The 17005-nt window shown below is 38.6% G+C and overlaps 1 protein-coding gene across 1 annotated transcript in view; it reads left to right on the forward strand.

The window, feature by feature from the left end:
• LOC134414782 (pinopsin-like) overlaps positions 1 to 17005 on the forward strand; it is a 70745-nt gene that overhangs the window by 45389 nt on the left and 8351 nt on the right. Inside the window, exon 3 of the mRNA XM_063149859.1 lies at positions 2827 to 3060. Within this exon, the coding sequence (XP_063005929.1) occupies positions 2827 to 3060 (234 nt within the window). The remainder of the gene's footprint in view (positions 1 to 2826; positions 3061 to 17005) is intronic.

The following is a 17005-nucleotide window of genomic DNA, read 5'->3' on the forward strand; positions in this document are numbered from 1 at the left end:
TATGTTCGCATTTAGACAGAGATTCACAAGCTCAGCTATTCTAGAATATTATTCAAATCTATTTTTTTGTCATCACTATCTGATGCTCTTCTATCAGCTGGATATCCAGGGAGGCATTTCCATTTGACTACTGAAAATACAGTGTAGCAATTGCGTAAATTTTCCAGTAGATTTAAAATAAAAAATAGAATTATTTTCATTTTAAAATGTCTACTGCTTTTTCACCTGCAGAAGTGTAATCTTTCTGTAGGTTACATGAACCCAAGTTACATCTTGCTGGAGGCCTTCCAGTACCTATAAACAGACAAATTTAAAAGGTAACACCTTCTAAAGGTAGGCTGCAAAACTGCAAAGACAACGAAACCAAAAGTGTGAGGACAAATAGGGTACAAGATTTCAAAACTTCCCTTCCTATGGAAATGACCTAAAGATGTGAAAGTGGAAGGATACATGCCAAAATCACATCCATAAACACTTTACTTTTAGACATCTTTCCTTCCTTCATTTATGGTCTCTGTTTTGTCTGTGCAGACGACAGTAAACTCTTACAAACTCTTCAAGATATGCATCTAAACACAGAGCAAAAATGTGTTGCCTGATCCTTCTGTGTTTATTGAAGATCTTCAGCTGTGGATGCCATGGCTAACTGGGGCTTTGCATTCCTGGGTTAATATTTAATTTGTAGCATAGCTGTAGCTCACATGGGATCCTAGATTCATCAGTCAGAGACATGTCCCATTAGTCATTAAAATTTAGTTCAAATAAGCGATACAGGATTGGACCATTATCTATTATTAATCCTTTTTTCAAGCTAAAGTAATTATAAAATAAACAGGCTGAAGTCTTACAAAAATGTAGTCCTAAGTCTTCTCAGAAAGGAGAGACTTCATTTTGTTGTTGCCTTTTTGTGGAAAATCATTAAAAAAGAGTCAGGAAAAACTTATTAGTTTTGAGCAGGCAAAGTTAGTGTGTGTTTCATTTACAGGAATATTTCCACTGAAAATCCAGATAGAACCAAGCACTCTAGAAGCCTGGAGTCATAATGAACTAAAAGAAACTGTAACCATATTACTTTGCCTTATACAAGCACTATATATATGTTTAACTCACAATCTGATACATAAACACATACATTACGCAAAAAGACCCACACTTCAAAGAGGAAGAGAAAGCTCTATTTTCTTGGCATGCACAAGGTATGTGTCAGGCAACAGCAAATGACATTTGACTGGGATGGTTGGTGACTTCCACCTTTAACTGTGCTCTATTCATTTACCTGAATCAGTTTAAACCTATTGATTTAAAACTTTTTTTTTTTTTATTACTAGATTAAGTGAAGTTTGGATGTGTTCCATTACACAGAGCAGGTTTTTTTTGCTTATTTGTGTTTGTAGTTTCACATGGGCTTAATTCCCGTGGGTGCAATTTACTCTGAAGTGCTGCATTCAAGAGGCAAAAAGACCTTCAAGTGGACATAAATTAGATTTGGCTGAGTACAAGACTCAATCAATATAGTTTAAACATTTGAATAGTTCCTCGAGTCCTGCTGGCACATCTGGGTTTGCTAAACACACGCTGGGGTAAAGCTGAGGAATCAACTATAACTTCAAGAGACCAGTGAGCTGAGTTTCCCTCTAGAGTCAGTGGAGAGACAGTCTCTAAAATTAACCTCCTTGCAGAATTTGGTTTTGATTTTTAGGGAATGAGCATTCCTCACTGTTGCCACCAATGCACTCAGTTGCCCAAACACTGGAAGAGCATTCTGTAGCTCTCTACAGAAAAATGTATTCACACTAAGGCTTAAAAATAAAAGTTGGCTGTTATTTTAATGTTAAAGCTTTATCTTAAATCTCTAGACTCCCAAAGGGCATGATGCTTCAATCCAGAATCGGTTAAAGGAGAATAAATTTTGAAGCACAGATTATAAATACTTCCACAGCAGATTTGCCCACACACTGTAACTACTAGCAAATTCCTGGTTACAGGATAGATTCTTGTACCATCACTTTGAAACTGCCCATTTACATCTGCTTTTCTTGTTTAGCCAATTCTGCTCCATTTCCCCCAAAAAACCAATGAACCACAATGAATCAGCATTCAGCACACTTTTTTTATGAGTACAAAAAATCTGTTCCTGATCATTATCAGGAGTGAAACCCATTTACCAAAATGGTTAAGTACCTGTAATAAATAGTCTAGAAGGAATGAATCCTACAATTTAAAACTTGATCAAGTGATTCAGCAAGGCTTCTCTGGTCTCCCACTCCAAGTATGACCATGGTTAACACTATGCCAGGCCAGCTGAGGCTTTATCTAGGGTTGAAAATGTCCAAGGACAGAGATACCAAGCACAGTCCCAGTATTGCTCTGGTATTTCCACACCCTTTACAGAAAATACTTCTGGTGGTTCAGATGTGCTATGTAAAGCTCCTTCATCTCAAGCAAGTTCTGTGTACCAGCATAATTTGAATGAAAACATGGTACATTTATACAAAATTCTGTACCTTAAAAGCAACTACAGATGACTTAACATCTCTTTAGGACTAAATGCTTTGACACCTTTCTGTATTTGCTCCAGCCTCCACTGGGACTCTGGTTTGTGCTGGCATGCACTGTTGTCTCTGCAGAACTTCCCCTAGTGTCTGATGGAGATGGTGAAAATCTTTTCACTGCATTCAATTAGTTTTGGGTTTGCATTTGTTTTGCTTCTGGAACTACAGTGTTGATTGTTATTGCTGATCCAAGACCAATAGTCCCAGCTTGCTCATGCAGTCAATCCAACAGCTCTGCTTGTTAAATTTTCTCTCTTTTTAAACCTCTCCTTAGGTTGGGAAAATCCACAAGAATGCTGCCCGCAAAAGAGAATACCACGTCCTGTTCATGGTGATCACTACAGTTATCTGTTTCCTGGTGTGCTGGATTCCGTATGGGGTTATAGCATTACTTGCAACATTTGGCAAGCCAGGTGCTGTGACTCCAGTTACAAGTGTCATACCTTCCATCCTAGCAAAAAGCAGCACTGTTTGCAATCCCATTATCTACATACTTATGAATAAGCAGGTAAGACATACATTATTTTTAAGGTGTATTTTCTTCAGGGTCCATCAGATATTCTTGACCATTGTGACTACCTGTCTTATAGATGTATCTTTAAGGACTCTGAAAGCTTGTCCAAACAATTCTACTGTTTGCAAACAGCATATTGCTAGATAGGAAGAACAGGAAAATGGTAAAATGTTTGCTTACTGAAATTGCTTGTGTTCTTCTGAGGGCACACTGGGTATTAGTGTGTATCCTTCAGAGTTAGTTGCCAAAAACCTTTACAAGAGGAATACTCAAACATTTGTTGAGGTTAAGGAGTGGGGGGAAAAATGGACAAGGAGACAAAGGGATTTCATGACCTTGAAAACAAAAAAAAAAGGAGACCATTTTTAAATACCATTTTCATGGTAGATCCCCTTGAAACTAAATATCATTGCAATTACTATTTTTGCTATTTTTGTGGACATCTACATCCTTACTGTTAAATTCACAGTTCAGCTACATGCCAAAATACATAATGAATTTTGTCTCATGAGCACCAAGGCATATTCTAAAATACCTACATCCAGTTCAGGTCTCTCATTCCTGTAAATGCCATTGTCAGTACTCAAAAGTGAGCCTCCTAATGTTTCTGCATTGACAATTCTGACTCTAAAGTCCGATAATGGCAGATCTGGAAGTTTTAAATTGTTTTGCAGTAGGAAATCTGAAAAAAATATGCATAGTTTATGAAAACTTTTTTAATTGGATTATGTGTTGGAGGTTGTTCTGTATTCTTTCCTCATTGTGTCCACTACAAAGCAGAGAAACACCCTTCATCTTTTCTTGCTCAGTGCATGCTGGAGCCCACACTTAATATTTATCAACAGCACCAATATATTATCATGGAGCTGAGACAAGGGAAGAGTTGAATGTAACAGCCAAATATATTCAAGTTTTGCCACAGCCTGAGATCATTCTTTTCCTGCTTCATCTAACCTAAATTTCTTAAACAATGAAAGAATCTACTCTTGAAGTTTGAGGGGGAAATCTCAAGCAAGTTGTGAAACCTCCTTGAAGTCAGAAGGAAAAAGTTCTGTTGCCTTCCCCAGGACCAGGGCTTCATTTCCAATGTCTAGTTTGAGCTGACATTGAAGTAAATAGAACATTCCATTTGAAAAGTGTTAATGCTGAAGAAAACCAGTAACTTTCCCCCCCTACCTTTTACAATTCTTATGAAAACTTCTCAACAGCAGCATCTGTCTTGCTTTGTAATTCTCTGAGCACTTTGACTGAGGTCCTTGACCGAGAGATAATCTGATTGTGCTATGATCACTGGAGCAGGTTATATAATATTGATAACAGATACATTTTGGCATTGTCTTAACACATGGAGATGTGATGAGCCCCCCTGAAAGGGAGGTGCTTGGTCAGATTTGGGATAGATACTTTTTACTAATCAAACCAAAATGATAGCTAATGCGCAGCTTTAACCTGCAGCTCTCCTCTACTGTGCTACTGTGTATTAGCAGTAATTGTTTTGAATGAATGTTTTGAATGAAAATAATTGTTTTTAACTGACACTGAGAAATGTGCTTTGCTCAGGAAGGTGAAACCCATCCTTTTGTCTGTTCCTCCTTTCAGAACAAGAACAATAGTAACACCCCCATACAATGCATCACTGGTGTTCTTGGCACCTCTGTAGTTGTTCTCACGCTTTCTTGTAAATTTAACACCTCAGGAAAAGAAGTTGTTCATCTTCCTGGCACTCATCTTTCCTGGTCTTCATGCTTAGCTGAGAATTGTCATGGAAGGCTGGTGCCTGCCAACACAGAAACTATCTGGTCTGCATTTTTCACAGTTCTCTGTTTGCAGATGTGAGGTACCACAGTACAGTATTTACTCCTGCCCCTTAAACCCTTAAAAATACACAGAACATATGGCATAATTTTTAACTCTCTCAATATAAGTCTTTTTGCTCTGGGAAATGCCCCAAAGACTGGAAAATGTTGTTGGTTGACTGCAGTTGTAGTGTTAGCTTCCAGCTGTCATAAATCTCTGCAGAGTATTGTGGAACCATCAGCCTCTGAGTCAGCTTCAAAACTCATCCTACTGAGCACATCTTTAAATTAACTCTCAAGCAGTCCCTGAGTCACATTCATGATCCTGGAAATCTAGAAAAATAGTTTTGTCTTTGGCATTGCCTACTGCACTGACCTGAGGTGGTAAATCACTGAGGAAAATAGTGAATTTCTTTCCAGCTGCAGGAACTGCCTCAGATGGGATGGCATGAGGAATGCTGCTGTCCTTCTTCCTGTGCTGTGCCCCAGGAGGAGAGAGATGTACTGTTTAAGCTGGAGTGTTACCGGGCTCATAACATGCCAGGAAGACATCAAGATTCACTGACAAAACTAAAGCACTAAACTGCCTGAGACCAAATGAAACTGGGGTGAAGCTGGAGGAGACAGGTAGAGGAGATCCCATTTTCCCTGTTTTTTCTTTATGGAAGGCACTTTTGGCCCTTGGCAGTATGACTGTTTGTGCCTGGGGCAGCTTCCCCAAGGGTCAGGTCCCAAAAAGGCAGCACAGAGTCAAGCAGCTGGGCAAGGTCAGCCTGCACTTTCTGTGCATCAGTTCTTTATAATTATACAGTTAATGTAGTTGTGCAGATTTCGTTTCATCTTCTCCTACATCTCTCAGTGTCTTTTATTCCCATCACACATCCCTGTTAAGTTCCCATTGTTCAAACTGCACCCATGCAGCCACCCCAAACAGATTTTCAATGGCAGCTCTGACTGCCTTCCTTTCACCATGATGGTGTGACAGACTCTGCTGTGACCGTGGTCACAGGGGTTTTCAGGAGGAGAGGAGAGGCGAGAATGTTGACTCCATGTTCAGAAGACTTGATTTATTATTTTATGATACATATATATTACATTATAACTATACTATAAAGAAATAGAAAGGAAAGGTTTCCTCAGAAGGCTAGCTAAGCTAAGAATAGAAAAGAATGATAACAAAGGCAGCTCTCTCAGACTCTGTCCGAGATAGCTCCATCTTGATTGGCCATCAATTAAAACATCCAAGAGGGGCCAATCACAGGTGGACTTGTTGCATTCCACAGCAGCAGATAATAATTGTTTATATTTGTTGCTGAAACTTCTCAGCTTCAGCAAGAAAATCCTAAAGAAAAGATTTTCACAAAAAGATCTCTGGGACACCCTGCTCTTTCCATGTTACATGCAAGCAGGTATTATGTATCCAATCAGGAGATATGGAGTTTCTCTGTAGCCGTGGGTTTGCTGCTGAGGAGGTGATCACTGGATGAATCCAGCTGTTGTGTGTTCCACAGAACAGCATGGGAACCCCAACATGGAAGTGCTTTCTGGCTGGTATAACCGTGCATGGGGACATACTGCACTAAGAAACAGGGATTATTAGCTGGAATAGTGGCAGCTTCAAAAACCTTGTTTTTACATACCAGAAATTCATTTTTTATTGAAAAATTTTATAGTCAAGATACTAATAACAAGTGTTCAAGAAGGTGTGGTCATGGATAAGATCTCAGTGAGATTGAGTGAATCTCCACTCATTTCACAAAATTTGAAGATGGAACTCAGAGAAAATAGAAATTTGCTGCATTGCTACTGACAGCCAAATTTTAGTCAAGTCTAAACCTGTATCACTTATAGATCTAGAGAATTAATTGTTTGAAAACCATAGATGAGATTACAAGTCACAATCTTTGCTGAAGCAAAATATCCTTGCTTCCCTGCAGCTCATGAGCTTTACTCTACTTTCTTTCACATTTTTTGTTTCTCAGATAGTGCACCTAAGTCTCCCTGGACTGCTGAAACTCAGGCTAGCACATCTAATACTCTGTTGCATATTATAATTGGATAAAAGGTCCACTCACACCATGTGATCAGTAATGTGCTATTTCTGGTATCAGAAAGTGCCTCTGAGCAAAATAAGGAGGGACAGTGTGAGGAAAGGGATGTATTAGATGTGAATATATGTTCCTGATTAGTGATTTGATTTCTAGTGTCTGTCTTCTTGTATTAAAATCATTGCAATTTTAAAAAATAGGTGACCCTTTCATTTTCCCCAAGGATCTTGAGAAGTGATGCTCAAAAGAATATACACACTTACATGAAAGTCATTACTACTGTGGCCTTTCCAAATTAATCATGAAATGGAGCATGATGGGCAAGGGAGAAATTAAGGAGAAATAATGATAAAACTAAGACAATTTTTTTCCCTGAAGAAATTTGAATAATAATGATAATGATGTACTTAGGGAGTGTTCCTCAATGGGACCTGAGCTCAAGATCCATCAGACACCTCCCAGGCACCTCTGTTGTGACTCTGACAGTCCCCAGGAAGCTGTGCCACCTCCTCTTCCCTAATGACTGCCTTGTTGCTCAGGCCAGCCTTCTCTTCCAGGGCCTTCATGGAACTTCCCAGCTGCCAGATGAATAAATAGTTTTTCTGTCCATAATAATAATCCATTTTTTCTCTCTATATGCAGTTTTCTAGCACTCCTTTTCAATCCTTCTTGATCTTACTTTTTGTACTGAACAGGGAGAAATGCAGATGAGCTTTGGGAAAGGGAGATATACATGATCCTGATTAAAAAAAAAAATAAATAACCTTAACATTCCTCCACTGGCTGTTATAACAGCTATGTTTTCAGTCATTTTTCATGGGGTATTTTGCAGTTTTCAGTATTTCCAACAAAAGGTAATGGCTAACTTTTAAGGCTGGGGGAACGCATGTGTAATGAACAGCGTATTTTATAAGTTGCTCATTTTCACATTTGGAAAGATAAGATATTTTAGCTGTGTGTGAACACAGAACTACAGATCCACAAAGACAGTGTGCAATTCAGGCACAATTGTGCCAAATTTCATTTTATACATAAATTGGGACACTTCTATTAAGTCCTGAAAAGAGTCCTTGTTTGCTTGGTTCAAACCTTTGAGAGGTTTGTGGAGTTACCATAGAATTTATTATCTTGTTATAATTTTTCATTAAAATTCACTTAGATTTCAACACTCATGATCTAGTTTTTTTTCCCCTCTTTCACTGGTAGCTAAGCTGTCTTTGAGTAATTAATAGTTGAAATAGAATGGCACACCCAAGCTCTTCAGTTGAAAATAGGTCAAGTCAAAATGAGCTCTTCCTGCAGAATACTCTACCATAGTACAGCTCAGAAATGTTTTGACTTTACTTCTCTGCCAACACGTAGTGTTATGACTTTCTAAAGCAGAGGGGCAAAGAGAAAAAAGGTCTCAAGGGCACCTTTGCTGCTGTCATAAGGTATAATTGCATTTCACACAGTAAGTTTTAAATTACTTTAGGATTTTCTCTTGCAGCTCATGACAAAAAAATCAGTTCAGGTAAATAACTTGGGCATTTGACTAGGGCTCCAAGCAACCCCAGCAGACTTCATGCTGCGCCAGGTTATATCCTTTGATACATCCTGTCTATGTTGACATGTTCTGCCTGTCCTGGACTGGCTTCAATATCACAGAGGGGTTTAGAACTTTCTTCTTTTAGACCCATGGCAAATCTAGGAGCAGGAAGCCAGACCACCTCTTAGGCAAGCAAAATACTGAATAAAGTTGAAAACTAATGCAGGTGAATGATGAAGAGAAACACTGGATAAGCACATGTTTTTAACTATGTGATGATTTTCACTTTATGGCTAGGGAATGCATTAATGGAAATGAAAACCACTTAAAAGATACTTCTTCTGGAAGGCACAGAAAGTGAAGGAGAGCAATATCTCTTTAAATCTTATTTTAAACAGGACCTAATATGTTAATGTTCCTTCCTGTATTGCTCCTTTCATAGCAAGAGAGATACATGAGGCATCACAGAAGTGGGAAGAGACCTCCACATTACACAAGGAAAATAAATGGGTCAGAAATCAAGGGGAAAATGCAGTGAGCAGGGTTTGTAGCAAATGATGGGATCCTCTGTGGTCCCTATCCACTCTGCAAAAGAAGACAGGCATTTCTGAAAGGAGTTCCACCTTTAACATTAAACCTGAAGGATAGATTGATAGATAAAAGGAAGTTTCCAGTATTCAGAGCTTACTGTAGAGCAAGAAACGTGGTATGTTCACAGCTAAAAGAGAGGTGTTAGGATTTTTTTGTAAGCAAGGTCCCTTGGTAGTCTCATTGCTCTTGCAAGTGGACGTCATAGGAAGCTCAGCCAAAGTGGTGTTTCTTCGCTGGCTTCACAGGTACATCTGTCCTCAAGGGAGAGTCTAGAGGGTCAAGAGCTCATCCAGTCCTAAGAGAAATACAGGGGAGGGAAAGGATGAAATACAAACAATTGTGCTGTTTCTCACTTTCCATTACTTCAGCGTGATCTAGAAGTTGGGTGAGAGCACTTGGCAGTTAAGTTTTTTTTCTGAACGGATTTTGAAGTTTGGTGTGGGCAGGTAAAGTCCTACAAAGGCATATGTGATCCACAGATAATCTAAACTTGAGCTATGCTTCAAAATGGCATTGCCAAGCCACACTGAATGGATGGATGTCACAGGATGTTCTGTTGCAGTGGTCTAAACTGCAATGGCAGGTCAGGAATCAGAATCAATTTTAGCCCACACCTTGGTTTGATTAAGGTCACACATTTATTTAGCCTCAGGATTCCCCATTTCAATACTAATATTCCTGGTTTTCTATAACATGTCTAATGTTATGTTTTATAAGTAGGACTGCAGTTAAGCATTTGGTACTACTTACCACTTCAAAGCTAAATATAAGCACAGTTTGGGTGAAGAAAACAGAATGCAACATTCTGTAATGCAGTGCAATATAGCATATTAGATAAACAAAGATTTTAGTTGCTTTATGACAACAATCAAATTCAACAGATGAAAAAGTATTGGAAAAGTAAGCGCAACCATGGCAGTGACAGAGTCTCTAATTTTCCTCTCCTGTTCAATAACTGAGTAATCTTTTGTCATATGGTAGTGGCATAATACTAAAATTTTATTCAGAGCAGGACATTTTTTCTACATATTGTGTCAATTGAGATTAATTCTCAGAGTTTTACTGTGTGTACCAGGCATATCTTTGCAGTCATGTCTCTTACTAAGAATTGAAGCAACAATTGTTTCAGATTAGATGGATGGAGAAAAACCAAAATGGGTTTTCCTAGACAGAGGATATTTTTCAGCATTTATGTAACCTCCGCTAAATAAATATTTTTAATTGAGTTAATCTTGGTATCCTTGTGAAACATATGATTATTATCATCCTAGTTCTATAGCAGGAGAAATTTGAGGATTAAAAGTTAGATTAATGCTCATACCCTCATGAACTTGTTGGACAATTCTAATTCAAATCTGTAAAACTTTATTTTATGATTTTATCCTGAAGTCCTTCTTCCTCCAAGACAGAAAATCTGCTGTACTCAAAGAAATAATCATTACCACAGTATGGAAAATACAACATAAAACTGTACTAGGCCTGTAATTCATTAGAATAACCTCCTTTTCATTATAAACGGCGTAATTTAATGCAATTCAGAAATCTGACCGTGTGCAAATGAAAATAAATTTGAAGGATCATTGTCTTTTGAAGTAGAAGCTATTACAGAGCTTTGTTCCCCTGATGTTTAGTATAATAACTGCTCTCAAACTAAATGTATTTGTATCTAGTTTATAAATCTGTATTTCTCAAAAAGCCCTTCTTCTTTGGTAGTTGTCTTTACTTCATGCTGAGATACCATAAACAGATCACTTTCTACCCCCACATTGCTAGTGCAAACTAGTTTAGTTCTTTGCATAATTTCATGTTCAAAACCAATATTCAAATTATAATGTTGGTAGGCATGCTTGGAACTGGGTATTTAATCTGGGAAACTTTTTAGGCATTCACTGGATGTTAATAGAGAAAGAACACGTCAATGTAGTAGGAGTTATCTTGTTTCTGTCTTGTTTGCAGTATCTAACTCTCTTGATTATTATTATCATCTTCAGAATCTGAACTGAAAACAAGAACATCAGCTCTACAGTGGCCTCTTAAATCCCTTTATCTAAATTAGAATCAGATTTTCAGAAATGGGTGCATTGAAATATACACAAGAGGTCTGCTACATAAAGAACAACCATTGCATGCTGAGTACTTTATGGATGACCTTGCTTCAGAAGAAATGTTCAAACCCTGCAGGGAAAACACTTACTCAAGACCTTACAACTCACCCAAGGCTTTACAGGACTTCTGTGTTTGCTGGCTTTAGGCCAATAGAAATTCACTACAAGCAGGATTCAAAGGTCAACCAAAAACTTATAACACTTGTCTTCCTTTTCACCTTCACAACTCTTCACCTCTCTCACAGGAAGCACCAGGTGGAATCAAGGAATTTCTATGTGAATTAGAAAACAAAAACCAGGCATGTGTGTCACTTGTTAGTCAATTTCATAGTAAAGCATTTTTTCAGCATGAAATGTGGCTTCTTCAATATTAGAGAAGCTGTTAATTTGGCCAATTTTATTTTCAGTGGGGAAAAAAAAAGGACATTTCAGCTCAGATCTCCATGCTTAAGCTTCTACAACTTGGATCTTGTCAAAAGTATCTTCTTTTGAAGAAGGACAGTATCTTTCACCCAGCAGATCAAGCTCTCTTACCAGAATGCATCCCTCACATGGCTCAGCAGTGGCTCAGTGAGGGGTAGGTCATGCAGTGAAATGGAGCCCAGCCCAGTGATCTAATTTATAGGGGGACAGTCAGAATGAAGTTGAACTATAAATCCATCAAAACATCTACATGTAACTGGATATTTTAACAGTCTGCAGTTTTGTCTGGAATTTTTTGATAATTTGTTTTGGTTTTGTTCAATATGAGAAAGAAATTAGAGAAGAATTAAAAATTTTGTCAGAAGAGAAATTCTGATTTCTCAGCCCAAAGGGTTCTGTTATTGCATTACTCACACATAAAACCAAATGAGTGCTACAGAAATACAGTCACAAATCAACCCCCTCTAGGTAATTTCTAATTCTGCCTTGATTAAAATCAATACCTAATTGTCTGCAAGCCAAGATAAAAGTAAAACCCAGGGAAGACTCAGTCCTCATCCTTTATACCCACAGGTTACTGTACTGCACCTCTCATTTCTTGATAAAGTGTTAAGTGCCCTCATCCAGCAGTAGAATGCTTATCTGGCAATTAAAAGGTTCTTCCAGCATTCCCATATCAAAAAACTTCCTGTATTTCATTCATAGAAACTGATGGAAATGTAATTTTGGGCAACAGAAGCAACAGGGCAGGTAGTCAGTATATCAAGGGGAGAAGGAAGCTTGTAAGAACCTATGCTTTAGCCAAAGGTAGAATTAATTAGTGCCAAGAAAGAAGAACCAGTAGGTAAAATGTTCAAGAGCTGCTGAAGTTTCTAGGTGTGTGTGATTTAAAAGAATGCAAGAGTGACCAACACTCAAGCAAAAAGACCCTGAGAAATTCACAAGGGAAGATAGCCATTGGTATTTTACTACAAAAATAACCTCATGGAAAGAGCACTTTGGATTTCCTTGTGCAGTGTTCTGGGCTTCAGCCTTAATGAAACTCTGTAAGGAGCATCTGGAAGATCTGCTTTCCCTAAATGTGTTACATAGCCAGAGACAGGCAGTTCATAACCTACTCCCCCCAAAAAGAAATCCACCCAATCACAAACACCCCCCCCCCCCCAACACAATAAGATGACATTTTTACAAATATTTAATAATGTACTATATTCATAGCAAGATTGGGGCAGGAATATACCAGCATAAACCCATCACAGTCAGCCATAGTCTTCATTTTAATCCATTTGGGCTGATCTAGAGTCTATAGCTGAAGGATTGAAAATAAAAGAAAAAACTAGGTCAGCAGAACAGCATATTAACTGTAACTAAACAAACACATAGATTTTTCAAGTGTCAAAACACTTCTCATTGTTATGCTTTGAACTTTCAGCAAAATGAGAGTTATTTTAAAATTATCTGGGAATCACTCATCCCATATTATGGTGGTAATAGACCCTTCATTTCTCCTTACAAAGTAGAATGTTACTGTAGGGACTGGTAAATTTGCTGCTGCCTCTGTTAGCTGTTAGTCAGGATCCATCAATCACACTGCAAAACCCTAAACAGTCTAACTTATGTAACTTATGAAATGGGAATAGAAAACAGAGGGAGGATCCTTTTTTTTTTTTTTTTTTTTTTTGTTATTTACTGAAGTTCCTCATCTTTCTTTAGGAAACTCTTAAGTTTCTTTTAGGTAGGAGGAATTAACTTCACATGTTACTTGTATTGCATACTGTATGGGGTTTAGTAACTCTGTTTAAGGCCAGGGAAGAGCATTTATGAGATAAATATGAGAACTGGTCTGGTTTTCCTGCAGTGATAAACCCATTGAAAGCAACCAGGTGCTGTCTTAAACCAGTGTGCATTGAAGACACAGGAGTATTGTTAATATTTGCTTTCATGTGCATAATCAATCCCTTTGAAGTTCAGCAGCCATGCTGATTACACTGAAGTATGGGCAAAGAAAGTTTCTCTCTGTTTCCTCTGACAAAATAACTATCCCTGCTTTATGATCCCTTTAGCTTTGATCTCTCACTTTGTTAGCTTTATATGAGAGCACATGTTTCATGGGGACTTAACTAAAAGGAGTATTTTAAGATAATTATGTGAATAGCATGTTATAACCATGAAAATGAGGCAATATTTCTCAGACATGTGATATGCCCTGTTGTTTCTGCCTTCCTTGCTTTTCTACCATGGAACAACTCTGTTGATATTATTTTGGTAACAGCTTACACATTTTCTTCTTATCTCTACTTGGGTTGTAGCTCATTAAAATGCCTAATGTCCTGACAGCTACATTCAGCCCCATACATTTGTAAAATCTAAATTAGGCCCATCAGATAGCTTATAATTTCATTTATATAGAAAAAAGCAAGCACTGGAAATAACTGAAAAACAAGCCAACACTTCCAAAGAGGAATATTGCTAGGGGAGAAAAGTAATGGTGCTTGATCCAGTTGGAAGCATCAGCTAAGACTCCTGAAAGAGCAGGCTCAGAAAGAGGTCCAGAACCAAACCTTCCTCACTTTTCTTTTCTGGTTAACTTTCTTCTTCATGCTCAGGACACAGCACTTTGTATAAACCTCCTGGCTCATGTGCCTCATGGGCTGGGCCTGGGGGTAGACCTCTGGCACATCTAGCTTGCCCAAGACACATGTTGCATGTTTCTTGCCTTAATTTCCCAAAAAATTTTAATTTGGCAAATGAAAAATTTACATTTTGCTTGTCTTAGTCTCAAGTGTAGATATTTTAGACTGAGAATGCTGCCTAGTTAGCAGAACATCAGATAACTCACAAGTCATGAACTCTAACTTGAGGTGCATTCACGTTATGCTTCCTATAACTGCTATCACCAAATAAGAAGATAAAAATTTTTATCTTAAAAGATAAAACAAAGCCTTTTAGATTTATGCAAACCAAAACAATCCAGATTTGCCCAAACCTCTTCCATTACCAACATTCCCACGTCCTCCACCCCGAGGGCCTCACTTCCACAGGGGACAAACCTGCTGCACACAGTAGCAGCAGTGCAGGATGCATCAGTGTTCCAGGAATGAGGGTGGAAAACAGCTACTGTTTAGAAGGTGGGACAGTAAAATATTTTAATCAGACAGCTCAGTTGCAGTCAGACAACTGACTGGGAGCAAGGTAATTAACAGCAGCTGACACAGCCTGGAGTCAGCACTGGCAGTAGTTTTCCCCTCTGGCTGCTTCCATAAAACCAAGGCGCCTGTGATGCCTATTGCCTGCCTTCAGTAACCCTCAGGGTTCTGGAGTCCTCTCACAAGCTTATAAGGAATTATTGCTACAGTAATTATCCCCTGCCTGTCAGCATCTTGGAACCAAGTAGAAATTTGATTTGTATTTGTCTATGTGCAGAAACAGGTCACCAGAGGAAATTAGTTGTCTTATTTCAGTTATCATACAGATGACTATAAGCACAGGGAGGAGGTTGTTCAGAATGTAGCAGTGTAACCCTGTTAGTCTTTTCTCAGTTAAATTTGTAGGATTAATTTGTTTACAAAGAAGCTGAACTCCAGCAGAAGTCTGTTGTTAGCTCTGCTATAGTTCTTCATTTTAAGATCACATCCCAGCACACTAAACCTGACAGCAGCAATATAAGCACCAACAGTTGAGTTGGGTTTCTTTAAAAAGTGCAGAAAAAACCATAAGAAAACAAAATGCCAAACCCAAGTGACTATTAGGAAAAAGCCACAGTCCTGCCTATCTGTTATGGTACATCTTCTAACTGTTTCTTTCTGTTTTCTTGGTGTCTGTCATAATTCTTTGTCTCTCCCCCTTCCTTTTACTGGACCTCTATTTAATAATCTCTAAGAATCCAGCAATCAGACCAGCAATGATTCCCCCTGTGGTCTGTCACAACCTACTTGTGCTGCCAGTCTTCTGCTGGCTATTCTGCCACCAGTTAAAAAAAAAAACAACACTATATTACTTCATTATAATACTTCTCAGTTAGCTTAATATAATCAGTTAATATTTTTATCAAATTAAATATGCATTTACTTAGCTTTATTTTAGGAAAAGGCAATAACAGGGCTTATTTGCCTTGGTTATTAAGGCATAAAGACTTGGGGTCAGACTATACTTCCATAACAGTACTGCCATTTCCTTGAAGTGCAGTCTTTGGAGTAACTTACTGTGTAAGAAAGTAGAATCTAAAAAAACAAGGAAGGATACCTATGTGGAGTAGACATTGGTAAATTTTGGGGTACAGCAGATAAATCCATGCTATTCTGATGAAGCAATCAAATTTGTGACCCTAGAAAGACCAAGATACCAGGAAAGCTAGAACGTAAGTCCTGGAAAGAAACCCACAGGTGCTAGTGCTCTGTTCACACTGATTGATGCAGTCCCACAGTAAGATGGGGGATGTGCAGGTGCAGTTACCTGCAGAAGATGGTGGATGTGATTATAGTAAAAGACTGAGTCCTCCCTTGCTTGACTAGCTGTTCTTATCACAGTATCACAGAACAGTTTGGGTTGGAAGGTCACTTTTAAAGCTCATCTAGTCCTACCCCCCTGCAATGATCAGGACCTTCTTCAACTCAGACAGGTTGTTCAAAGTTTCATCCAATCTGACCTTGACTATTTCCAGGGATGGGACACCTACCACCTCTCTGGACAACCTGTTCCAGTGTTTCACCGTGCTTATCATAAAAAATTTCTTTCTTGTATTTAGTCAAAATCTACATTATTTTTGATTAAAACCATTACTCCTTGTCCTACTGCTACAGGCCCCACTAAAAAGCCTGTCCCATCTCTCTTATAAGTTCACTTTAAATACTGAAAGGCCACAATAAGGTCTCCCCAGAGCCTTCTCCAGGTTGAACAACCCTAACTGTCTCAGCCTTTCCTCATAAAAGAGGTGCTCAAGACCTCTGAACTCTTTGTGGGCCTCCTCTGGATTTGCTCCAACAAGTCCATGTCCTTCTTATGCTGGAGGTCCCAGGTCTGGATGCAGCACTCTAGCTGGGGTCTCACCAGAGCAGAGGAGAGGGGGAGAATCACTTCCACAAGTTTGTGCTGCAGTCAAGACAGCAAGCTGAATTAAAAACCCTGAGATATGTCTTCCAGCCAGATCACAACAGGCAAGCTAATAATGCAAATAAACAGACCAAAATGTCTGTATGAAGTTTCACCTGTCCATAAAACTGTGTCCCTAAGAACTACTGAAGTGAAACACAGCTGGCTTCTATGAGTAAAACAATAAAAGGTACTTCCAATAAAGGTATGTTGTTCAAAAAAGGGCATTGTAATTTTGGGAATAAACCTGAAAATGAGTTGCCTCCAAGGCTCCCTGAGATACTATCAGAAAGGTAATCTCTAGCTGTCCCTGCTGAAGAATAGCGTGTAAGCAAGATGTCCTCTGTACCCCACACAATA

This window comes from Melospiza melodia, chromosome 2 (genome assembly GCF_035770615.1).
Source record: "Melospiza melodia melodia isolate bMelMel2 chromosome 2, bMelMel2.pri, whole genome shotgun sequence".
NCBI classification, from domain to species: domain Eukaryota; kingdom Metazoa; phylum Chordata; class Aves; order Passeriformes; family Passerellidae; genus Melospiza; species Melospiza melodia.